The sequence below is a fragment of the Misgurnus anguillicaudatus genome, chromosome 3 (genome assembly GCF_027580225.2).
Source record: "Misgurnus anguillicaudatus chromosome 3, ASM2758022v2, whole genome shotgun sequence".
Lineage (NCBI taxonomy): Eukaryota > Metazoa > Chordata > Actinopteri > Cypriniformes > Cobitidae > Misgurnus > Misgurnus anguillicaudatus.
The window spans coordinates 6560441-6586406 of record NC_073339.2 but is presented as its reverse complement, the minus strand read 5'-3'; the positions used below and the strand labels follow the sequence as shown (position 1 = coordinate 6586406).

The window sequence follows — 25966 nt, the reverse complement described above, 5'->3', positions numbered from 1 at the left end:
AAGTCTCATAAATGTCCCCTTTAAAGAGCTTATTATTTGCGATAATTCAAGTGTCTATAGGGAAAAAATGAATGGGCTTTTTTCCTTGCGGCACTCATTTAATCTTTTCTAAAAAATAAAATATATAATGTGGCCATAGCATTTGCACCAAAGTGTTGAACTTATAATCGTTTTTTTTTTTGTCACATTTTTGTTAATTTGTTACATTTTGTCAGATAATATATTAAATAGAAAGATGACAATAACTACAACAAAATTGTTCAGTAAAGCATATGATGCATTAATGTTTCTATTGATTAATCTATAACAGATAATGCAACAAAACTCATTACAAACTAACATTAAACAACAGTATGACATATATACAGTATATATAAATAAATCATGATGTGCAACAATAGAGGTTTTTATTAACACTGTAAAGCTTAAGATCAACTCCAAAACTTTTCCATAACCTTTGGTTAAAGTCGCCAACGTCAATCTGGAATCTGAGGAGGCCAGTCAATATCTACAGACTGCAACAAGAGAGAGAAGAGAGATCTTACATTTGTGAAATCCACACTAGTTTCATTATCTGATTATAATACTTGGAGCAGCAAATTTTGATTTCAATCACTGATATGATCTTATTCAGTCAATATTAAAGACATCAAGATTATATGTTTACAGAATGTTCTTTACATTATGTAGGATGAATTTATGTAGAAAACATTAACTCACAAAAAAATGACATTAGCTGGGTTTTCACAAACTACATTACATATCTGAAACATACAAGTGTCAATACTATGCAGTGCTATGAAACTTCACTGTAATTTTATGATCTAAATACTTAAAGGTGCCAAAGAATACAGTGCAATAATCTGTTAAATTGTTCTCTGATATCTACATAGAATGTATTTGGCTTTATTAAGTGCAAAAAAGTTGTCCATTTACAACCCTAGGATTTGCCTTTAGAATGAAGTGGTCTATTATTACCTTATTTAAAAGGGAAATAAATATTAATGTTGAGCTCTGCTCTGATTGGCTGTTTCTCAGAGCGGCTCCTTTCAGTAGCTCTATGTGTGTGTGTGTAAACAAATCTAAAGTTTGAGTCTGTATCAGACGAAGATACAGAATTTGAGGAATAATCAATTGTTTGGAGATTGTAAATGAACATTTGTAAGTGGTAAGTTTGTGTTTTTCAGTATGGACCTGCCAAACGTAACTGTAACGTCAATAGTAGAACTTCAGCTTAAACGCTAGCATATAGCATTAACTAGCATTTAGCGCTAACTCAGCAGTCACAACTTTGTTTTTAGCATTGTGTACTTAATTGAATAATTTAAAGGTGCAGTGTGTAATTTTTAGAAGGATCTCTTGACAGAAATGCAAAATAATATACAAAACTATATTATGAGGGGTGTATAAAGACCTTTCATAATGAACCGTTATGTGTTTATTACCTTAGAACGAGATGTTTTTATCTACATACACAGAGGGTCCCCTTACATGGAAGTCGCCATTTTGTGCCGCCATGTTTCTACAGAAGCCCTTTACGGACAAACTTTTTTACTAAGTTGTCTCCAACAATGACATGTTTATCTGTTGGGGGCTACTGTAGCTTTTCTATGTGTTTAAAATTTACACACTGCACCTTTAATGTTGGGGCGTACATCATAACTGTAACATCACAGTCTGTGTTATGTTAAGATCGGTCTGTTTTCCAGCTGTCTTTTGTATGCATGAGGTTTACATAAGAATATGGAAACAATCGTGTTTGAGACTCAGGATATGTCATTACAATGTACACAACCCTTATATTATTCATCTATGTCTAGGTTAATTTAGTTTTACATTCTACAGCACCTTTAAGAAAAACAAACCTCAACATCGAGCTCCAGAATATCTGCGTCAGTCTTCATGAGGTCACAGAGGTTGGGTTTGGTACGACCAAAATCTCCATGCACAAACTCTTTAATGTAACTGCAGAATTGCTTGTTAAGGTAAACAAAGTCTCTTTGTCTAGGTTTTGACATTTTTAATCGTTCAGGACTTAATCATTAAAAAAAGTGATTCCCACATCAAGAGTAATTTCCTGATATAGACCTGATGTAAACAACATTGGTCCAGAAGCACTTCCTGTTTCTGTTTTTCAACAACCAATTGAAAATTTAGACTTAAATCAAAATAAATGTGACCTAAAAAACCCCCCTAAAAACAACAGGAAGTGCTTCTGGACCAGTGTTGTTTACACCTTCATAATGGTCTATCGAAATATGTCACCCTGGACACAAAGAGTCTCGTAAGAGTCAATCCTCTGAAAGCGGACTAAATAAGCTTTTCATTGATGTATCGTTTGTTTGGATAGGATCAAGATACGATTTTTGAAAATTTACAATCTGCACTGCAAAAAATGATTTTCAAGAAAACATTTTCTATCTAAAAATTCTTAAATTAAGATGCTTTTTCTTAATGAGCAAAACAACCCAAGAAAATAAGTGTAGTTTTATTACCATAAATATACAATTTTATTAATATTGTGCATAAAATGGGCAAAAAAATCTGCCAATGGGGTACGCAAATTTTTCTTGAATTTAGTGTTTAAGAAAAATTTTCAAGATTTTTTGCTTACCCCATTGGCAGATTTTTTTGCTCATTTTATGCACAAAATCACTTAAATTTGATATTTTTGGTCTAAAAACTAGACTTATGTTCTTGGGTCGTTTTGCTCATTACGAAAAAGCATCTTATTTTAAGAATTTTTCGATATTTTTACAAAAATACTAAGAATTCATTTTTTTGCAGTGTGAGTGTGCAAAAAATAATAATAATAATTTTGCCTTTAAAGTTGTCCAAATTAAGTACTTAGTATCACATATTACTGCTTATGACTGATTTTGTGGTTCAGGGTTACATTTAATATACAATAGATAAATATTATTACTATTTTCATATAGTCATGACAATTTACTGCTCCAGGCAAACGTCCCAGGATAAAAGGCAAAAAGCTGAATTCATGTATTGTAAGGATACGTCCCGGCCTGTGTACAGAGTTTTAAGGTGAAGTGGTGCGTGTCCAGGTAAGTGGCACTCATTGAGTGTATGACTCTCTGTCGGACCGCCAGCGGGCGGCGATGAAGAACTCGCAGTGGAGTCTTCTGAGCGATCTTCAAGTTCTGCACACACACACACAGACCTGATTGATCACAACCTGAAATCTTTCAATGCTTGTCAATCATTCAATGGTTTGGAAAACACTCGGCAAGACCTTGGTGTTCCCCAGAAATTCCAGGTCGGTGTTGGAAATGGTTTTCTGTGTCCAAATGAGGGCGCTGTAGGTCTTCGTCTTCTCCTCCTCACCTTCTTTCATGCGACTTGTCGCTTCCCTTCAAACACAAGAACCGTGCAGTTTGTTGTAAACATTTTTGAACATACAACACAAATATGTGACACATAAACTCACCTAGTGACGATCTGGAGGTCTCGTACTCGTATTTTGTCAGATGACTGATTGATTGTCTGCAAAATAAGAAAAAAGACAATAAATTATAAATTACTGCAAAAAAAGATTTTTAATAATTTTTTTTAGTATTTTTGTCTTGTTTTCAGTAAAAATATCTTAAAATTCTTAAATTAAGATGCTTTTTCTTGACGAGCAAAGCAACCCAAGAAAATAAGTCTAGTTTTTAGACCAAAAATAACAAATTTAAGTGATTTTGTGCATGAAACAAGCAAAACAATCTGCCAATGGGGTAAGCACATTTTTCTTGAATTCTCTTGAATTTATTGTGTTAAAGAAAAATTTTCAAGATTTTTTTGCTTACCCTATTGGCAGATTTTTTTGCGTGTTTCATGCACAAAATCACTTAAATTTGATAATTTTTAAATGTGATATATTTTACTGAAAACAAAATATTAAGATTTTTTTTCTTAACTGCAAAAAATGATTTTCAAGAAAAAAAAACGTACACAATAAGACTTTACAGTAAAAATATCTAAACATTCTTAAATTAAGATGCATGACTAAAATAACGTTGTAAACATGCCTGCCTAGCGCTGCTTATCAGATTTTATCACTTGCAATCTGAGATTTCTGACAGTCGATAGTAAAGGTTGGATTCCATAACAAAATGTATAAGCAGTGTAAACAAATCCATAAAGTTTTTACCTCTTGCATTTGCTTGATCTCAGTTCTGTTAAATTTCACTCTATGAGGGTTCAGCAGCTCCATAGCGAAGGGTCGACCTGAGAAACAAATATATTATCACATCAATACAAATCTCACTTCTGCAATATATAATAAATTAGCTAAAGATCATGTCCTACCATTTCCCAGAGTTCTCACGTCCACGTCCTCTCGTCCTGATGATGAGAAGTTAAAACCTGCACAGAAGAGAGACTGTTAAAACAATAAGATCAGATTTTAGATAATATCAGACACTAGAATCAGATTATCATACCATCAGCTCTGAATGAGGACAGCAGAGGAGCAGCAATGAGTTCCTCCACAGATCCATCCATACGTCTTTCTCCGTCGATCACCCATGGCGTCTGAGGAAGCTCTCTCGAGAACTTATTATATCGACCTACACACCAACAAAAAAGACTTTTTGTATTTGTTTCTCTACCACAGTGTACGGTGTATGGATATATATATATATATATATATATATATATATATATATATATATATATATATTTGGACGTACCTGCTATAAAGATAGATGTGTGAAGACATGTGGTGTCCAGGGCTGTACATTTAGAGCTTGGTTTCTTTGGTGGACTGGGGTAATGCCTACAGATGATAAACCAAATATGTGACCCTGTCCCACAAAACTTAACTCTTATGCTGCGTTCACACCAGCTGCGGTAGAGGTGTCAAGCGTGAGTGATTTCAGTGTAAAGTCAATGTGAAGATGCGTTGACGCATGTCTGGAGGTCTCGCGGCGCGTATGAGCCGTTTAGTGAAGTAGGATAGACGCGATTCCGCCTCATTCGCAGGTCTAGTTTGCGCAAATGGCGCGAATTGAGCGTTGCCGCGGCAAACAGGCAAGTTGAAAAATTCATTTTGGCAGAAAAACGAGCCTTGAAACCAATCATGAGCTTGCTCTAGTAGTGACATGATTACAGGATACGAGTGGAGTCGTAGAAGCCCCTCCCATGACGTGAATTTCCGCGTGAATGTCTCCATGACTAGAATTTCAAGTGCGAATGAAGCGAGTAAACTCAAAATGTTCAAGCAGCCAACTAGAAGCGGTAGAAGCGAATTTGATGCCTCAGACGCGACTGGTGTGAACACACGTTCAGACCAGCCGTGGTAGAGGCAGATTTCAACGTTAAGTCAATGTAAAGACGCGTTGACGCACGTCTGGAGGTCTCGCAGTGCGAATGAGACTTTGAAAAATGTGAACTTTGGCGGAAAAACAAGCCTTGTAAACCAATCATGAGCTTGCTCTAGTAGTGACATGATTACAGGAAGCTAGCGGACTCCCAGAAGCCCCTCCCATGACGCAAATTTCTGAATGTCTCGATGACTAGAATTTCACATGCGGCTTTCACGCACAAATGAAGCGAGTAAACTCAAAATGTCCAAACGGGAAACTAGACGCGGTAGACGCGAATTTGACACCTCAAACGCGGCTGGTACAGACCCACGGTTAGGCGTCAAGCACAAGTGATTTCAATGTTAAGTCAATGTGAAGACGCGTTGACGCGCGTTCTTGAGGTCTGGCGGCGCGAAAGAGGCATTTAGTGCGGCGTGGTAGACGTGATTCCACCTCGTTAGCGCGAATGGCGCAAATTGAGTGTTGCTGCAGCAAACGTGCGAGTTGAAAAATTTTAACTTTGGCTGCGAAACGTGCCGTGTAAACCAATCATGAGCTTGCTCTAGTAGTGACGTGATTACAGGATGCGAGCAGAGACATAGAAGCCCCTCCATGACGTGAATTTCCTCGTGAATGTTTCCATGACTAGAATTTCATGTGCGAATGAAGTGAGTAAACTCATAATGTTCAAGCGGCCAACTAGAAGCGGTAGAAGCGAATTTGACGCCTCAGGCGCGACTGGTGTGAACCCACGTTCAGACCAGCCGCGGTAGAGGCAGATTTCAATGTTAAGTCAACGTGAAGACGCGTTGACGCGCGTCTGGAGGTCTCGCAGTGCGAATGAGAGTTTGAAAAATGTGAACTTTGGTGGAAAAACACGCAGCGTTAACCAATCAGGAGCTTGCTCTAGTAGTGACGTGATTATAAAAACGCCAGCGCAGAAGCCCCTCCCATGAAGTGAATTTCCGCGTGAATGTCTCGATGACTAGAATTTCACGTGCGGCTTTCAAGTGCAACTGAAGCGAGTTAACTCAAAATGTTCAAGCGGCAAACTAGATGCGGTAGATGCGATTTTTATGCCTCAAATGCGGCTGGTGTGAACTCATGATTAGTCTTAAGTTGCACGGGTATATTTGTAGCAATATATATATATATATAGTAATACGGGTTGCTAAGGACTTCATTTGGGCAACTTTAAAGGCGATTTTCTTAATATTTAGATTTTTGCACCCTCAGACTCCAGATTTTCAAATAGTTGCATTTTGGCCAAACATTGTCCTATCCTAACAAACCATTCATCAATGGAAAGCTAATTTCTTTCTTTTTTTTATTAACCCTTATGACAGGCTTTGTGGTCCAGGGTCACATATTTGAAAAAGACACACCACCTAAAACGTAGAGAGGTCATGTACTTGGTCAAACCTACTTGGTAAACTTCTCATCAGAGATCTTCTCCAAAGCTTTGACCACCGCCATCCTGGTGAAGATGGACTGACAAGAGAAAGAGAAATCAGACCCTTTACATCTTTAAAACGCCAACATGAAACACACTGTCAATGCACTTCAAGTCTTGAACATGTTTCCTGGTGTAAACCAATATGTGTCCCTGCCTATGAAAAGCCAAATTAAGTCATAAAATCATCCTATATAATATAAAGAACATGCTGGGAAAATATAACCTTAATATATTGACTGGGTAAGATTGAAATCAATGACTGAAATCAAACTTTGATGTTACAAATCTCACCATTTAAAGGGGGAGTGCACAATGTTGACATTTGAAATCACCTAAACAAACACGCCCCTACCCCAATAGAATCTGGACCTTCTTTTTATAAACTCGCCCCACACATACGCAAACCAAACAAAGATGTTGGTTAGTAGACACGCCCCTTAATGCTGATTGGCTACAAGTGTGTTTTGGTAATCGGCCCGACTCCCTTTTCCAAAGTGTTTTCAAACATTGTGCACTCCGCCTTTAAATGATAAGACTTTAGCCTGGATTTAAAATGGGTCATAAATCTAACAGGAAATAATGTCATACTGTACAGTTCAAGCATACCGCTTTGTTTTTGGTGGGTTTAAAACAGTCCGGACATGTGGTTGCCCTGCAAAATCGAGAGAAAACATAATCTGCATTTGTTATTATAGCAATAAACCACACGGCATCATGCATTACTGTGATTTTATCACAAGGATATTACAGAACTGACAAACGTGTGAGTTTATAATCACAGACAAAATTCTCAGTTAGATTTGGTCTGTTTATGTTTTTATCACTTTAACCTCTTACAATACTTACAGGAAATGACAATCCTCTTCAGTTTCTGGGTGCGTAAAGCCAACGCTCACTTCAAACGGACTCTATAGATCAGAGAATGCAACTATTATGAGAAATACATACATTAACCTGCAGAAAATGTGACTCTGTCTGTGAAATCCAGGTTAATGTTTTATAATCTAATGATGAAATTAGGAGCATCAACGTGTGATTACAATTTTTGATATGGCCTTACTCTGTCAACATTAAACATATCATGGTTGTTTTTTCACAAAATGATCTTTACATCACATAGAACGATTTTAGGTAGAAAACTTCAAGTAAGTCACAAAACAATGACTTTAGCTGGGTTTCATAGACAGGGTCACAAATGTTAAGAAAAAATGTGAGGAAAAACTCACATTGGCCAGCACAGCAGCTCCCAGTTCCTGACAGATCTTTCCTTGTATCGCCCACTTGAACGCATCCTTTACCTGAATGACATCATCTTTTCCCAAACACATGCTTTTTTGCCTGAAAAAAACAACCACAACAACACCACAACGTCTCTGAATATTGTTTGACTTCACATTGACATGATTCTAGTTGCTGTCTGTGTTGCCGCTAGGGATGATGGGAAATGTGTACTGGTCACCGCATACCTGACTTCCTGCTTGACATGCAACCAACAAGAATGCTAGGGAGAGAGAGAGATATATATATTAATAATATTATATAAGATAAATATTATAAACTGGTCACTTGGGGAGGATGTGTTCACCTCTCTGACAGACAGCTGAGCAGGCAAAGAAACGGTCAGCACGAGACTTTCAAACAAGTACTGCTCTTTTTTTACAGCATCTGACACCTGAAAACATAAATATAAATGCATAGATGTTTAACAGCATTAAAAGTGGATTTAATAAATTTGGCAGATGCTTTTATCCCAAGCATACATCAATATGTGTGTGTCCCATGGGGATCGAACCCACAACCTTAGAGCTGCTAATGCAATGCTCTACAACCATTTGAGCTACCGGATACATAAGGCAAGTCAATGAATACCTGTTTGACAAAAGTGGGATCACAAAACTCCTGCAGTACTCCAAGACAGATCGGACAAATGTCCGAGTCTGTTTGAGGTTCTCCTGAAGGGATCGAATCATCTGCGCTGATATCATCCTCCACTTTCATGCGTTTGTTTGGTGGATCTTCCGTCTCACCCTGACCAGAGGCATCATGGGATTGCTGGCAGTTTTCTTCCCGGATGAAGGTGAGAAGCTCTTTGTGCAAGTCCTACATCACAAAAATGGACATTAATGCTATAGATTGATAATATTGTAGTTTTAGAAGAGGCCTGAACATGGTGGATAGTGACCCCGTGGGATTGTCTATATGAGGAGCAGGTTCCCACACAGCAGAAGCGTAAGACGCATCTCGCGCAGCATCCGGCAGCCAACAGCTTTCTTATGATTGGCCGATCTTTCTCTTTGAGGTTAAGCATACTGCAGAGAAAAAGAGAGAATGATCGTTGTTTGATTGAGGATTGATAGCAATGTGGTTGCTAGGGTGTTTAAAGAGGGTGTATGGACATAAATAGATGGTTGCTAGGGTGTTCTGGGTGACTGCATACAAGAGATTATGGTCTTTATATACCTATCCAATGTACTTCAAAGAATAACATGGTACATGTCCAAAAACACATGTACCAAAAAAATGTAAATAAAAAACATCATTATATAGTATCATGCTTAATACTATTCCTAAATGACAAATACTGTAGTATACTTTAGTATTTACTATAGTAAACTGTGGCTAAATATCAAGATACTGCCAGTAGTGTTTTTGAACTAAAGTGTACTGTAGTATTTACTAAAGTTTATCAATTCATTATAGTTAATACTATAGTATACATTAAAAAGTGTGGTTATTATTACTATAATATACTACAATTGACTACAGTTACTATAGTAAATACTAAGTACGCTACAGTATTTTTTCATGTTGTTAGCATGCTAATGTTTGAAAATAATATTGATCAAAATAACAGACGGTCATTAAAAGCCTTAATTAATCTTACCTTAACTGAATGACATTTATTCTTTTAAATCAGAAAAACAAAGACCACCGGCTTCTTTGAAGCGTGCACTTGCACGTGTTTATAAACAAAACTAGCCTTCAAAATGTCCTATTGTAACAAGATTTTTATGTTTAAATTATTCTAAAGCATGCAATATATATTTATATATATATACAACGAAACACAACAGAAGTCGGCTCCTACATACATTTTCTGTCAAATCTGTCAGGCAGGCATATTTTCAACCACCCCGTGACGTCATCCTCGCGCGCAATCGCAACTCGCCGGGTCCTTTTTGCTTGCCGTCGCGACCGGTGGATCTGGAAGGTTCTGTTGGTGATCTCAAAGCAGAACTTCATCTTTACCCATCCGAGCCATAAACGTGGCCTGGAGACACCGGGAACCGTCCATCCCTACCTTCGTTCTGTGAATAATAAAATATTATAACTATTATTAAGAATGTTTGACGCGGCGGCCGCAGGGAGCGGATCTAAAAACAAAGGAGGTGCGTATGTGGACCGGGACAAACCCGCCCAGATCCGCTTCAGCAACATCAGCGCGGGGAAAGGTGAGAGATGAGCCCGGCATTAGGCATCTTCAGTCAGTACCGACACTGACAGTCATGTGCATGTATTCATTGTGCTTGCGCACACGTTGTGTGTAAATATAGATGCAGTATTCATCTGTTAACGTTTACTAATGTGACAGTTCTGCATAACAATTGTTTTAATTTAAGCAAACGGACATTATATTATTAATTAGTAGTAATGTAAAGCCAAGTCATGCTTACTTCCTGAATTTATCTCCTTATAAGGTGTCGAGGCTTTTATTTGGTCCTTTATTTGAGAGCACGCAATATGACATAATGAAATCCACAACAAGTGTACAATCCACATAAACAGTATCACTTAGGAATTATTTAGAATAAAGTATTATATTATAGTTTTCTTTAATTTTACAAAGCACAAATATTTAAAATCGTGTCCATTATTGACCATCGTCATGTTATGGGCGTGGCAGCTGGTGTAAAGATTGACTTTGTCTTTTTGACTGACAGCTGTCGCTGATGCCATCAGAACGAGTCTGGGCCCTAGAGGCATGGATAAAATGGTAAAGTTCACACCGTTATCTACTGCTCAAATGAATCACTGTTGTGTGTTTGCTCAATTAATGTTTGTTTTCTCTGCAGATTCAGGATGAAAAGGGAGATGTTACGATCACTAATGATGGAGCCACCATCCTCAAACAGATGCAGGTGCTGCATCCTGCGGCAAAAATGATGAGTCAAGGGTGAAGGTTCTGGCTGAAGTTGTATATAAGCGTAACCTGCTTAAGTTCTTCCATATGTCGAAGGTCAGATAGTTTGGATGATTATGATGTATTTGTTTGTGTGTTGAAGATGGTGGAGCTGTCTAAAGCTCAGGACATAGAGGCTGGTGATGGCACCACATCGGTGGCCGTGATCGCTGGATCTCTTCTTGATGCCTGTTCTAAACTGCTACAGAGAGGTAAAGTCACGTTGTAATCCGTGTTTTTTATACGGACTATGGGCTCACTGGATCACACAAGCAAGATGTTTTATTTAAATGAATTAATGGGATGGACCAAAATGTTGGCCGCTGAAAATTTTGGTCCGACATCTGTTTATGGCATTTTCAGCTGTGTGAATGTTGGTGCATCTCTTTAAAAGAATAGGCTAAAAAAGGCTGCTTGGTCTGTTTCGTCAATGCTTAACACTCAGATTTCAGTCTCAGTGTGAATATTTTATTGTTTTGAATCTGAAATTCAACAATTTAATGAAAAAGTATGATTAATTAGGGGTGTAAATCGGACAGTTCTTTGTGATACGATACCGTATCGATTATCTTCGCCAGCGATGCAGTGTTTGCGGATGCAATTATGGTTTGATGCGATTAATTTGTCTAGTTAAGCAGTTACATTTTTAATAACTCACAAATGCAACCAAAATTTATAACATGAACGTTTAATTAAACTTTTAAAAAAATGTCCCAATTGCAACAGCAAAACTACAAAAAATTTTAAAAAGAGAAAAGTGAATAATGAGAGGGGAAAATTTCACAATAAAATCAAGCTTATGATGGCAATAGTCAAACTCTTTAGTGTTTCAGATGGTGCGGGCAAAGGTTTTCTGCCAATCTGTTTGCCCAATCAGTTTTTAAATACAAAATAATTCCAAACCCACGATTTGCGTCCGCTTACAGTCACGACGACATCTGCCTCTTTTGCTGTGTTTTCACTGCTACAACCATTTTGTTGCTGCATTGCATTCACTTGCAGAGATTAGCAAACTAAAATGTGCGCTTTGGTGGAAATGCATAGATGGACGTTACATCAAGAAATTAGGGCACATAGTGTCAAAATAAAGGTACCTCATATCGATATAGTATGTGTGGCATCATTGCATCTTAATGTTAGAAATTGATCCATATCGATGTATTGTTACACCCCTATTATTAATGCAATTATACAAAAACTTAACATAGTTATTTTCATTCACTTTTTGGCCAAATGGGTGATTCTCACGAAATCCAGTGTCCATTCTTACGAAATCCGTGTCCAGACTCAAATTTATAAAAAGCCCTTGAAGCCAATTTTTTTGCACATATAAGATTAAGGTCTGAACTTACTATAACCATTTTTTAAGAGGATTTAAAACATATTTCCTATAAAATTATTTACAATTACAATATCATTACCGCAACATGATATTACATTAAATATATGCGTTTACAAACTCATGTTTCGGTAATGAGAACTAAAAAGTAGTCTAGGTACTATGACAAACAAAATTGAAATTTTTATCTGGAGAGATAAAATAAGAACAACTTACCTGACAGCCATCTTGAGTGTCACAGTCAATTATGTCCCTTCCAACAAATTTTTTTGTGAAAATGTTAGTTCCTTGAGGGCTTAAACAATGATTGAAAATTGTTACGGAGGATGAGAAAATTGTTCTTGGACACATTTATATTCCTTATTATTGTCTCTACATTTACCAATAATCACTAAATCCCACATGTTTCTTTACTGTAAATGTTTATAGTATAACATGCACTGAAGCTTTTTATTTTTTAGATTTTTTAATTATAAATATTTCCATGTCAAAGAACCCAAATCCAGTCATGGACACGTTGCAGTAATGACATTTTTCTCTTAAATTTGGAAAAAACAACAAATTGGTTTATTTGATGTCATTTGAAATCATGTGCAAAATAGTACATGAAGAGATGTTTGTAACTGTATGCTGCTTATTTTGATAGACTTACTTAGCATTTACTTTTTTTATCAAAATGTTCACGACACCTCATAAGTCTAATTTCGCGAGAATAACCCAAATGCATTCAAAATATTTGGTTTCGGTCAAGCATTTTGATTTTGGTGCATCACTACATATTGGTTTGGTGGACAAATTAATTAATAAATTAAATTAATAAATAACTTGTAATTGTCTGCACCGATTCACATATTTTTCCTGAAAATGCATAATTTTAAATAGTTAAAGAAAAATGTATATTCTCATTTTGAAGACACATGGAAATCATCAAAATGGTGGCATCAAAAGGTTTAAAAGGATTTTCAAAGCACAATTTTAGACACACTTTGAGGAACCAAAATTATCCACAAGTTTCCTGCATCAAAAGTGGGTGCGTCTTCCGGTTCGAAAGTAACCCAACGGGACGCATAGCGGAATGTGACACTCATTCATTCATTAGTTGACAGTAACTAAAGATATAGCGATCCATTCTTGCTAACGTCTAACGATGTGGGAACACAACCTCAACGAAATAACCAGTAGATGGTTGGGTACGGGTTATCCCGTGTTGGCTTCTTATCCACGAAGTGAAACAAGCACACACACAAGTGTTTTGGGGGTGTTTTTAAGTTTTAGTTCTTCAGCCATATTCTGTTTGATTTGTCATATTTGGGAGGTGATGGTTACTGTGCAGCAGAAACTCTTTGATTTAGTTTTAGGCTTATGTTCAAAACACTTGCGTTTAAGCCACTGACTTGGTTTATTCCGGTTATATTTACAACTTGTGGATAAAAGCAAGCATGTCATGTTGAATGGAGACTGTCTGTTTTTCTTGACAGGAATCCATCCCACCATCATCTCTGAGTCTTTCCAGAAGGCGGTAGATAAAGGTGTGGAGATCCTCACCTCCATCAGTACGCCAGTGCTGCTGAGTGACAGAGAGACTCTTCTGAACAGCGCCACCACATCTCTGTGCTCCAAAGTGGTGTCGCAATACTCCAGCCTGCTCGCTCCCATGAGTGTGGACGCGGTCATGAGGGTCATCGACCCTGCCACAGCCACCAGCGTCGATCTTCACAACATTAACATCGTGAAGAAACTCGGGTGAGGTGCACTTGCCTGTAGGCTTGAACTTTATCCGAATAGAGGAGAAAAATCTTACGTTTGTTGCCGTGTTTGCAGAGGGACCATTGATGACTGTGAGCTGATAGATGGTCTTGTGTTGACTCAGAAGGTGATGAACACAGGAGTGTCCCGTGTGGAGAAGGCCAAAATCGGCCTTATTCAGTTCTGCCTCTCCCCTCCAAAAACTGATGTATGTCTGTACATGATTTTTCTAAGTGTTTGTTTTAAGCTCAGAGATTATTTATGGGTTTGTGTGACTCTCTTGTTGTTGTGTTTGCGGACAGATGGACAACCAGATCGTTGTGTCGGACTACGCTCAGATGGACCGTGTGTTGCGTGAGGAGAGAGCTTACATCCTCAACCTGATCAAACAGATTAAGAAAGCCGGCTGCAATGTGCTGCTCATCCAGAAATCAATCCTGAGGTACATAATCACCGATCATGTTTATATCAGCAGTGTTAGTGTCAAATGTACTTAAGATGTATGTGAATGCATGTTTAATAGAGATGCTGTGAGTGATCTGGCCCTTCACTTTCTCAATAAAATGAAGATTATGGTAGTCAAAGACATCGAGAGGGACGAGATTGAGTTCATCTGCAAGGTACGACCGGCAAGAGAGCACTCGGATGTGAAAGAGAGTTCATAATGTCACCAAATGTTTTTTGCATTATGTATTTTTGCAAACTGTGTTTCGTCTTTTTCTGTTGTCAGACTATCGGCACCAAACCCATAGCTCACATTGACCATTTCACCCCAGAGATGCTGGGTACAGCTGAGCTGGCAGAAGAGGTCAGTCTTGATGGTTCAGGGAAACTGGTGAAGGTAAGTTTGCTGACTTTAACCTTTCGTAACCTTGTTTACATAGACAGAGAGAGGGAGTCTGAATGATACATGAACTCACTGATGTATATTTGTATGTCTGCAGATCACAGGTTGTACTAATCCTGGAAAGACCGTAACCATTGTGGTCCGTGGATCCAACAAGCTGGTGATCGAGGAGGCCGAGCGATCCATTCACGATGCCCTCTGCGTCATCCGCTGCCTTGTTAAAAAGAGGTGACTAAATCACCCACAACAGCTCTCAGCATCACAGTTAGTTTTCCCTTCATTGACATGACCTTGCATTTATTCTTCCTGTTGTCCGGCAGAGCTCTGATTGCTGGCGGTGGAGCACCAGAGATCGAGCTGGCGGTGAGATTGGCAGAATATTCCCGTACTCTGGGTGGCATGGAGGCGTACTGCGTGCGTGCATATGCCGATGCCCTCGAGATCATTCCCTCCACTTTGGCAGAGAACGCTGGTCTTAATCCTATCTCCACAGTAACAGAGCTGCGTAATAGGCACGCACAAGGAGAGAAGACAGCTGGGATTAATGTCCGCAAGGTGAGACAACAAATCTAACGCTCGATAGTGCCACCTACTGAAACAAATCTATCATTGCAAGTAAATGAGAATCTATTTAACTTGTGTGTCATTCAGGGTGGGATCTCTAACATCCTTGAGGAGCTTGTTGTTCAGCCTCTGCTGGTCTCCATCAGTGCCCTCACCCTCGCCACGGAAACGGTCCGCAGCATCCTCAAGATTGATGATCTTGTGAGTGATTTATGTCCAGTGCATCGGTTTTGCATAAAGACCCCATTAAGTTGATAATGCATGTGTGTATGATAAAAAATATGCCAATTTTTCTTGTTTTCCAGGTGAATACCCGATAAAGTGTGCTTAAGTGTTATTACTGAAGGAAGTCCCGCAAGCACCCCGCTAAGAAACACTGACCCGCCGCTTTCTTTAGCTGTTACCTGGTGTAATTTAATAAAACTTGTTTTTGACACGATAACCTCTGCTTTTTGGTGTTTGCTTTATTTAGATAGAAGGTTTGGTAAGTGATTTACCTGGTTGTGGTCATGGCTTAAAAATTAAAATAGGTCAGTAGTTGTAATCTTATTAGCTAATCACTTTATCCTATCAGAGACTGTGCACAAAGTCTGTGAAATATAACTGTCTTTAAATGTTTATAATTTAAACTTCTAAATATGACCTAAAGTAATTTATAATGTTGAAACGTACTAATGTTTGTCTCAATGGTTTTCCGTAAAGTAAGCTATTTAGAAAAATATTTATCCACAAAACGCATTGTAAAAATTGTATATAGTGTCTGTTAGATGCAGTTAAAACTGTTTATTATTTGTGGGTCCCTTTACAAGTTTATCAAACATTGTAAATAAGATAAAAATGAAGAATGCTATCATTTGAAAAAGGTATTATTTTACCATTGTAACGGTAGTATTTTTATTGTCAGACGGTTTTAACCAATAAACATGACAAACACTTGCATATAGCAAATACAAATAATATTAAAAAGCCGTGGTTTTACTGACGTGCGCGCCCGCAGCTCTAACGTCACTTCAGCGTCTGGACGCTACCGCAGTCGTCAAGGAGACGCGCATCTGTTACGGCGGGAGTGTCGGGCGGTCCTTCATTCAAGCATTTATTCATTGAGTTATGAGTGAGGAAGAAATATGGAGAAGTGTCACCGAGCTAACGTGCTGGTGACGTCCTGTCTGAAGACGCCGGTAGACCCGCGCACTAAAGCTCCGTTAGCTCAGTACGAAAGGGAGAGATCACTGCCGCGCGCACCCGAGGGACTCACCGGCAACACGGACTATGAGAGAGAGGTAGAGGCGGCTAAAAGTTTGTAAACTGCACTTCTATTTGATGCTTATTTACTTGTAAAAAAAAATTTAAGAAGTGCGTTAGCGTATTCTTTTATTAATACACAGGCTACTAACAGAAAAAATGCAAAGACTGCTAATTTACCAAATTCGTGAATGTGAGATGTGGGTTAAATTTGCGTCGCTAGACATAAAGCTCTACTGGGGCACAGGCCCACATTATTTTTCCTATTCCTTTTTTTTAAATGCCTGCTACGTGCAAAATATACACATTTCGTTGGTTAACCCACTATTTCTACACTGCAACAAGAACTGGTAAAGATAAACATGTATGTATGGGTAAAAATATTAAGTAGGCCTACTTAACATGAACATTATTGTTTAAAGCATAAGTTGCATACAATGTTTGGAAAAATAACAGCAGAAAAAATATTTTCTAAACTTATGAAAGCATTTAAAGTAATTTTATTACACTATGATAATATTTCAAGACTTAGTCTTTCATTTACTTAGTCAGTAGTTAATGCAGTAAATATAAATTACACATATATCTGTTGATTTTCTCATCAATAATGCAATTCTAGACTTGACAGGTTTTCCTGAGACTTTTTCCTCTGATATCTGAGACCTGACTGGATGACTCAAATTCATCATCTCTCCTTTGCTAACGCACTGCTTCCCGTGTTTTGAACAAAACATTTCTGATGTCCACCTACAGGAGCCAATATTGATAAAAATACGGTTATCATTATTATTTAGAAACTTACTTTAGTTTTGTCATATATCATTTCATTAAATCACCTGAACTTTTGTGCTCGGCTGAACAAAGGTGCACGCTTCAGTGCATTGCTTTTATGTTGCATATATCAGAATATAGACCAGAATACACTGGCAAGTTAACTGCTAAAACCTAAAAATGAGATTTACCAGTATAGCAGTTGTTTTGTACCAGTTAATTTATTTATTTTAGCCAATAAGATTATTTAAAAAGGCTTTATAATGGTTTTAAAGATAACAGTAAGAACTGAGGTGGCTAACCCCAGACAGCAAACGACTGCCGGATCCATGCCAAAGTCGGCAGCTTCGATATTGAAGTATTAACCACAAGCATATGCACCACATTTTTAAAAATGTGAGTTATGATCAGGCCTGTAATAAGGAGCACCACACTAATTGAGGTGGTACTGATGTGAGAGGTCTTGAATGGTTTTTCTGTAGCTCAGTTGAAGCACTGTGTACGTAATGCAAATGTCAGGGGTTTGATTCCCAGGAAACGCCCTTACTGATAAACCATACCTAAAATATTGTAAATTGCTTTGGATTAAAGTGTCTGCTAAATGCATAAATGTAAATGCAGAATTGCCCCTATGGTTGTGCATGGTTAAACTTTGTGAGACAAAACCTTCCTTTAGGTAACTAAAATGTAAAAGTAATCCTAAACTGTTTTTACAGGTAGTCATTAAATTAACCATTATAAACAATAACTTTATTAGTATGCAGTTTTTCAGCATGTGCATGTGTGTAAAACGGTGATGCTTATGTTGAGTACAGTGAAGAACTGTGTGAATCTCATGTCTGAATGAAGAACACAATCTGCCATCTGCTCCTAAAGCTGACAGACCTACAGATTAACAGCTTACACACACACACACACACACACACACACAAACACGCACACGTCACCTTATATTACAAACATTACTGACCGCTCACACAACTGTTTTTCGCAGAGGAATTGCACAAGAAGGGGACTTATATATGAAATACAAGCCAACCAATATTCTTTAGCTTAATTCATGAAGCATGGAAAAAATAATTTTTGGGCATTGACCTTCCTCATAGATCTCTAAAGGCTAAAGTATGGCCCATTTTTGGCGCGTTCGCGAGGGTCCACTTACAGTTCGCACAACGCAATTTATGTCATCAGAAGAGTGTGCACGTACTGTACGCGCACCGCCAGGTTTTTGTAAACCCAAATACATTGTAAGTGTAGGTCATGCATGTGCCCACAGGAGAATGTAAATGTATCTGATTTTGTCGCAATGTGCATGCGTCGAACATATGAATCAAATCAACTATATTTTGCAAGGTTGTGATTTGACCGTGCGCGTATGTTCGATTACACTTTAAAGCCCGGGATACACTGCACGATTATTGGCTGTCCCAGACGAAAGATTGCCATCGTGAAATTATCGTCGCGATTTCTGTGATCGTAGCTCTCCATCGGTGGTCCTATGTCGTACAGTGAGAGAGGTTCAAAGACGGCCGTTTTCCCGGTCTTGCGTCCAAAGATAGCCTATGATAGTTTTCTGACAGTGTCAGAAATTCGGCATGATCACCGCACAGTGTGTTTGCTGCTACGACCTGCGCGCCAGTATTTGTTTACCACGAGAGCATGCTGGTAACGTTGCGCAACGTGTGACGCTGCCGCCGAAGCTTCCGTATCAGAGTTTAAACGATACATGTCGCACAGTGTGATAAGGTAATGATCTTATAAGAGGACAAAAATCGTGCAGTGTATTCCAGGCTTAAAACAGACTACTCCGGACTATAGCATAGAAGACCTTACTGGGCCCCACAACATCAAAGGGCTCATGAGATTTGTATTGTAATGTAGATTTTATTAAACAATATTTTGCTGTTTATTTTATTAGATAGAATATGATTCAGGATCTGATCTGGACGTTGACCCTCCTAACAAAGACAGCAATCCTGTGACGATCAAAAAATACAGTGTGCCAGGCAATAACATCGACTTTAAGCAACTTTACTTCTCCAACCAAGAGTACTACCATAAACTAGAGCAGCTAAAGAAAGCTCATCTTCAAACAATGGCTGAACTCGAACTTATGTATCGCAAGAAACTGCAGCTCAATGATCAAACTCACCGGTAAGTTGACTTACCTTATCAGAATACCGGTATCATTAACATTTGGTTCAACTGCAGATTTACTTTATTTTTTTATACAGTTCACATCAGGAAAGGTCGAGTCCGATGTTTACTGGCAGTATGAGAAAGGCCCAGTCTGCTTTGGAGCTGCGGCGCAAATCAAACCTCTCAGACCTGCCTGTTGAGGAGCACATTGCTGACTTTGGCCAAGAAGACCAGAGCCACTACAATGCAGAAAAAGAACCCATCCTCTCCCCGAAAGAGCACATAAAGAACATGTGGCAGGACTTCAGAGTGCAACCGCTTTCTATACCTCAACAGTCTCCATTTTCATCCTCACTTCAGAGTCTGCCACGAGACTACCGGGCCACCAACAAACCTAGTGGTAAGGTCAGGGGTCAACAGAAGAAACAGAAGCAAGCTGAAGACGACAGTTGGCATCCGAGAGTCACGGTTCCCCAACCTTTCCAGATGACACTTCGTGAGGCAGAACGACGAAGAAAGGGCATAAAGTCACGTTCTGAAATCGAACGAGAAAACGAAGACCTCAGGCGCCAACTGGAGGAGATCACAGAATGCCAGCGAAAGTTCCGTGCCAGCCCGGTGCCTGCACATGTACGCCTTCCGCTTTATGAGGAGCTACACGAGAAAGAAGAGGAGCGCAGGCAGCTTCATCGAGAGACAGAGCAGCAACGTCTCCACGCCTCTCAGAGACCTTTCAGCTTCCTGGAGCGTGAGCGGCTGAAGAAAGAGCAAAAAGAGGCAGAGCTTCGTGAACAAATGCTCATACTGGACAAAGAGGAAGAGAAGAGAAGGAAACGTCCGTTCAGGGCCAAACCTGTTCCTCGGGCAGTGAAGGAGGCAGCGCTGGGTGAACAGCAAAAAGAAGAGGAACTCTATCGGTTGATAAAGATGCAGATGCGGGCAGAAGAGCTGCTTCACAGTGCATCCATGCCACCCAGCATGTTAGCACGTCGCATTAGCGAGAGACAAGCACATAAAGCTGCCCAGGAAGACAAGCAAGTCTGCAGACCCAAGATCATCACAGAAGTTCCAGACTTTGATGCCAGTTATAGGAAGTTTCGGAAACAGCTGGAGAAACGGAGGGACGTACGGCCTTTGACGGCATGCGAACCCTTTAAACTGCGCACAGCTACTATTGCTTCACACAAGGAACGCATCATGGCAGATATCGAGGCAGGGAAGCAAAGTCCAAAACCAACACGTTGGCCATTTGTAAGCACCCCGGCTCTGTCGCCCTCATCATCTCTTTGTTCCTCAGTGTCTGGAAGTCAGGAATACTTGTCCGCTAAGTTCACGGATGCAGCCAAAAAGCGACAAGAAGCTGTGAGGTAACCATGATGCCAACGGAACAAATTCTGTACACTTAGTCCTGTTCTATAACTTAGAACATTCTTAGTGAACCTTAGTGCACCTCTTTTTGGGTCTAGTTGAAGTTTGTGGAACCAGAGATGTACATTTTCCATCCAGTGTCTCCCATTGCTATCGCATAAATCCAGCAGTAAAGACTTCAAATACTGTGAGTGGGAACCCTGATGTGCTTGCGGTAGTTGTGTTTGTGTTAGGATCCTGAATCTTTGTGCTGCCTTCAAGTCCATCATAGAAAGTTTCTACTAACAACTTTACCCTGAAAGACACAGCAAGCTTTTTAAACACTAGTACAACAAAATCAACCACATTTACTTTGTTAATTATGGCTAATAACAAGTTGCTTTTCATCAGAACTCAAATCAAAGCTCAAGTTTTTTCACTGGCAACACTGAAGTAGTGGTTATGTACTTTTGTCTTGTAAATACGAAAATTCCAGTCTGATTTGACGGCAGTATTTGTCCACTGTGCAATCCCAGAATCCAAAACCCTGTCCCTGCTGGCTTACTGTTACATCACAACTGGTGTCGCTTAGGTTAAGGACACACCAAGCCGACGCCAACAAAGTTGGCACAGACTGTGGGGTCGGCTCATATTCCCTGCATGCTGGCAACGTTTGTGTTCAAATTCGCCCTGACACACCAAACATACCTTGTCCTTTTTGTGCCTGCGTGAGATAACTTTTCGAACCACCAGGTGGCAGTAGTTGGTATTCATTTTCCAAAATGTGAAACTGCTTACCAGTTTCACACAATTCTTGGTTACCACAGATAAATTCTTCAAATATACTTAATATGAGCCATATCTTAAATTAAGTGAGACGACATTGAAAACCTGCCCGACAGTCGTCTTGGTGTGCACCTAGCTTTACTGAAAAGTTTCATGTGCTTAGACATCAGCTCTTTTTACCCCTCTGAGTAGAAAAGTCCTAGAGCAGAGAAAGAAGGCAGAAGAAGAGGATGAGAAGTGGAAGGAGAAGCAAAAACAGAGAGAGAGGAGACTACAAAGAGTGATCTCAAAGCGAGCCCAGGCGAATGACCCGCACGTTGCCCTGGCTCAAACAAGCCAGTGTAAACTCAAAGAGTTTAGGTAACCTCTAAAACACTGAGGGGATATTGATTAATCACATTTGTGTATAACCTGGGTTAACTACAATTCAACTACACATCTGCCTCTAATGTTTAATATACTTACATTTTGACACGAAATTAGTCAATATAAAAAGTGGACAGTAGGTCACCGCTGCTTAGGACAAGTAGCCAAATATTTAAGAATAGGATGGACCCAAGTTAAAGGAGGAAAGACAATACTACAGTACATGAAAAAAGCAAGCCATTGCAAATGTTACACATTGTACATGTTAACAGAAAACAAGATATCCAAAGACGTCGAGAGTATCAGGAAGAGATGAGAGCAATCCAGGAGCGAGTTAAAGGGAGACCCTTGCTGTTGGAGCAGGTAGCACAGGTGAGCTCTGTCTTTTATACAGTTGGCCTTAATCTTATATTCTGTTTGGTCAACTATAAATATTTCTTGTGGATACCATGACCCTATACCTAACAGACATATGATGATAAAGATGTAAGGCTCTCTCTTTTGTGTATCTCAGATGAATGCTAAGAGGGCAGCAGAAAAGCTCTACTCTGATACTTTGCATGGATGTGGTCTGAATGAATCGTTTGTTAGCAAAAACGCTCCTAGAGGCCTAAAGCCAAGACAGGACACTTCAAGCCCTGCTGCCATCTCAGACAGCCAGACTCCTCCCACATCCAGGTATGACTGATTAGGAATTACACTCTGTTCATTAATATTGAAGACTACATAATAACAATTTATACAAAAGATATAATGGCATAATCTATACATTCAATTATCACTATACATCCATACCGGGTGTGCCTCATAAGTCTTGAAAAGTGAAGCCGCTGGCTCATTGATTGCCCCCTGGTGGCTGGCTGCAGTACAAGTCATAAACCTCGCCCGAATGGGACTCATTTGAATAAAAAATAAATAAATAAAAAATATTTAAACTTCCAATAAAAGTTTCCAAAAGATGGCTTTGGTCCTTTCAGGTAGTTGATATCACGCTGATATATGTTCAATTGTTCATTTTTGTGATACGTTTTATTTTAGCTATATTTGATGCTAGCAGGGCATGTCCTTATGATTGTCGTGGTTGAATTGGGCGCACAAGCGTTTGGGCGGAAGTTTGATATCGCGGCTCTGCCTCTGGCTCCACGGACGACTCTTTCTGCTTATGCCTTGGCTCCAAACTGACGTTTTTATGTAACATGGCGGCGACCATGGTCGGACATTTTTGGCTTCAATTCATTACAATGGAGGGAGGCAACGTCGCGTCGTCTCATTTTTACAGTCTATAGTCCATACATATTAATTAATTTTAAAGTAACAATGAAACGGAAGTAGCGATTGTCTTATTTTCCCCATCGTGACATATATCTGAGTGAAACGGCTTCTTAAAGGAACAGTATGTAGGATTGTGTCCAAAACTGGTACTGCAATCACAAAACTTGTGGCTAAAACTGGTACTGCAATCACATAACTGGGGGCCAATACACAACATGACAACATAAACATCAGTTGAGGGCTGCAACTCCACTTTTTAAATGACAATATCCTGGCCAGACCACTGTTGTCAGTGATATAAGTATTTGAAATGAAAATGATTTCTTAATGTCTAGTGACATATCAGGACAATTTTATGATTAATTGATAAACATTTCTTACATACTGTTCCTTTAAATTAGAAAAAAGGTAGGGCGGGACTAGCCTGACGTTGTCATACTCAATTCTAGTCAGAATTTGAGTCTGATACCGCTCCATTGAGCTATAATTATGAGGCGTGTCTCAACCGGAAAATGCCTCTGCACTCAATTGGATAGACCTACGACCAATCAGAGCAACGGAGTGTGTGACGTATGTTGAAATTACGTCTTTGCAGCCTGACCAAACTGCTAGTTATTTCGCTACAATGACACTAACATTGTGATTATACTGAGTTAGCGAATGTACATCAACACCTACAATGTTTACAACATTTCGTTTATATCACAACATGAAGTATTTACTAAGTCATAGAGTAAGACTATCTCTTACCATTTGTACGTTAACTTCATCCACGACGATACCCATTACGTTGGCTTGAAAATATTGGAGCCTAGCATGTCCCTCCACTTATTCAGCAACCACGATTCCGGGCTTCCGAAAAGAAGCTGGCAACGACCGCTAATTATATCCATCTTGTCGTGCACGCTGAGTTGCATCGCCGTGATAACATTAGCCATTTCAGTTGCGACCAACTTTTGCCGAATAGGAAGGACGGCAAAAACATCAATAAATGCCCTGCTCGCGTTTCTCTGTTCCTCTTTTAAAATCAATGCTCTGTTGATATCTTTTAGAACAGACTCAATGTCAGAATCCACACAGCTGAACTCTACAGCGGCAGCCATTCAACACACGCGCTCTTTGGTGACGTGGTTCATTACGTTACTGTTGATTATCTGTCCATCATCGTATAAAGCCCGCCCTGACAATTTGATTGGTTCGACCAGCATTTGTCCAAGCATAGTAGCTCCTCAACGCAGAAACCCCAGACCGATATTCCCGTTTTCAAAATCTTGTGGGCGGGGGGAAGATCGGCTGGCACCCAGGCTAGGGCGGGACTTGAATTTGTTTATCGAGAATTGATTGGATCGTTGGAAGTTGAGTAATGTTGCTATTTGCTTATCTTTAACCAGCCTCTACCCTCACACCATTCCTCATAACTGGACGTAAAGAGAGATCGTTTTGAGGAGGGGAGGATGTTTGCATATTTTATTAAAGATTATGAGGGCACATGAATTTTTATAAAATAATGGAGCTCACAGATAAATAATTCGTAAAAAAATGCCACAATATTCCAAAATAAATTCAAGTTTTTGATTTCAATTTTATTGTGACTTTAAAATTTTTATTGGGGGGTTTCCCGGATAGGGTTTATACTAGTCCCAGACTAAAATGCATGTTTGAGCTGCCTTAATTTAAAAACAACTTGCGCTAACATATATCAGTGGCATTGTTTTGTCTCAAGATGCACACCATTTATGTTTTTTTGTAAGGTATGTTTGTAAAATCTACATAAATGTCTTAATATAAATGGATTAATCTAAACCCTGTCTGGAAAATTGCCCCAAAATGTATATCTGTTTTTGTTTTAAGTTTCTGAATTGGTTTAATTATTTTTCTCATAATGAAAACAGAAACGAAGATCCCCTGGAATATGGAAACCTGCAGGATTCTCTCCATGATGATTACCCTGATGATTATGAGGAGTATGACCATGAAGTGGAGGAGGACCACTTGGACAAAGATGAAAAACCAAACGAATATCATGACAGTGATGAAGAAAATGGGGATGATACAGACCACTCATTTGATGATGAGCTGAATGTTGATGAAGAGCAGGAAGACCATGATGACATCATCAGTAAGCGCAGCAAAGGAAGCGACAGTAACAACAGTCACCATAGCAACAGAAGCAGATCAGGAAGTATTGGTTCATGATAAAGAAAAAATGAGAGAATCAGAAAATGGATGAACATGAGTGAATGTATTCATGTTGTTAGTCTCACTTGTGCCCCTTGTGGAGATATATGGTGGTTTTTTTCTAAAATATATGTGTTTATCTTTGTTTTGAATATTTTTAATAAAATTTCAATTGAACAACCATCAGCGCGCTGTTATGTATAAAAGGTAAATCTGTCAAAACATTTCAAGGTCACATTTCACAAGTCAACAGAAACAAAAACGATCTGCAATTGGTTTTGCATTGTAATACTAACGTTGACGTTATAAGATTATGTTATGAATTTCGTGTGTTATATTTACACTGTATTACATTAGCTCTTGTTATTATTTTATTGTTAATGTGATGTATTAGAGAATACTAGTAAAAAAAGTAATAAATTAACTC

General features: G+C 39.0%; 3 protein-coding genes across 4 annotated transcripts; 2 read left to right on the top strand and 1 right to left on the bottom strand.

Moving 5' to 3' along the window:
• Positions 1-390: 390 nt before the first annotated feature.
• pus10 (pseudouridine synthase 10) lies at positions 391-9994 on the bottom strand. Of its 2 annotated transcripts, none has more exons than XM_055204329.2 (18): positions 9855-9994; positions 8945-9071; positions 8632-8862; positions 8348-8434; positions 8229-8263; positions 7989-8100; positions 7609-7670; positions 7369-7414; positions 6733-6797; positions 4692-4777; positions 4443-4568; positions 4309-4365; positions 4151-4227; positions 3446-3501; positions 3251-3368; positions 3016-3158; positions 1866-1965; positions 391-515 (listed from the first exon to the last, which is right to left on the bottom strand). In XM_055204329.2, exons 2-18 carry the CDS (start codon positions 9068-9070, stop codon positions 477-479), a joined length of 1566 nt encoding a protein of 521 aa, XP_055060304.2. In that variant the 5' UTR covers position 9071; positions 9855-9994; the 3' UTR covers positions 391-476. The 2 variants fall into 2 exon arrangements, with proteins under 2 accessions (XP_055060304.2, XP_055060305.2); XM_055204330.2 differs by lacking the exon at positions 9855-9994 and adding an exon at positions 9647-9848.
• A 78-nt stretch (positions 9995-10072) lies between these two features.
• On the top strand, positions 10073-15880 carry cct4 (chaperonin containing TCP1, subunit 4 (delta)). The gene is made up of 13 exons (XM_073860355.1): positions 10073-10214; positions 10704-10756; positions 10836-10928; positions 11049-11154; positions 13760-14024; positions 14103-14235; positions 14330-14469; positions 14551-14647; positions 14758-14868; positions 14972-15102; positions 15195-15429; positions 15526-15639; positions 15744-15880. The coding sequence occupies exons 1-13, from the start codon at positions 10106-10108 to the stop codon at positions 15756-15758; spliced, it is 1602 nt and encodes a 533-aa protein (XP_073716456.1). The 5' UTR covers positions 10073-10105; the 3' UTR covers positions 15759-15880.
• Positions 15881-16120: 240 nt separating this feature from the next.
• Positions 16121-25720, top strand: fam161a (FAM161 centrosomal protein A). Its single transcript, XM_055204327.2, has 7 exons — positions 16121-16718; positions 19370-19605; positions 19686-20957; positions 21916-22083; positions 22362-22461; positions 22604-22767; positions 25254-25720. The coding sequence occupies exons 1-7, from the start codon at positions 16563-16565 to the stop codon at positions 25555-25557; spliced, it is 2400 nt and encodes a 799-aa protein (XP_055060302.2). The 5' UTR covers positions 16121-16562; the 3' UTR covers positions 25558-25720.
• The last annotated feature ends 246 nt before the right edge of the window (positions 25721-25966 follow it).

Excerpts from the sequence above, each read along its gene's own strand:
- pus10 (XM_055204329.2), bottom strand. The coding sequence starts at position 9,070 with ATGCTTAACCTCAAAGAGAAAGATCGGCCAATCATAAGAAAGCTGTTG. Across the intron at positions 7,671-7,988 it reads GAGCTGCTGTGCTGGCCAAT|AGTCCGTTTGAAGTGAGCGT; the intron begins GTGAGTTTTTCC and ends TCTGATCTATAG. Across the intron at positions 1,966-3,015 it reads CTCTGTACACAGGCCGGGAC|TTACATTAAAGAGTTTGTGC; the intron begins GTATCCTTACAA and ends GCAATTCTGCAG.
- cct4 (XM_073860355.1), top strand. The coding sequence starts at position 10,106 with ATGTTTGACGCGGCGGCCGCAGGGAGCGGATCTAAAAACAAAGGAGGT. Across the intron at positions 15,103-15,194 it reads CGCTGCCTTGTTAAAAAGAG|AGCTCTGATTGCTGGCGGTG; the intron begins GTGACTAAATCA and ends GTTGTCCGGCAG. Across the intron at positions 15,430-15,525 it reads CTGGGATTAATGTCCGCAAG|GGTGGGATCTCTAACATCCT; the intron begins GTGAGACAACAA and ends TGTGTCATTCAG.
- fam161a (XM_055204327.2), top strand. The coding sequence starts at position 16,563 with ATGGAGAAGTGTCACCGAGCTAACGTGCTGGTGACGTCCTGTCTGAAG. Across the intron at positions 22,084-22,361 it reads TGTAAACTCAAAGAGTTTAG|AAAACAAGATATCCAAAGAC; the intron begins GTAACCTCTAAA and ends ACATGTTAACAG. Across the intron at positions 22,462-22,603 it reads TGTTGGAGCAGGTAGCACAG|ATGAATGCTAAGAGGGCAGC; the intron begins GTGAGCTCTGTC and ends TGTGTATCTCAG.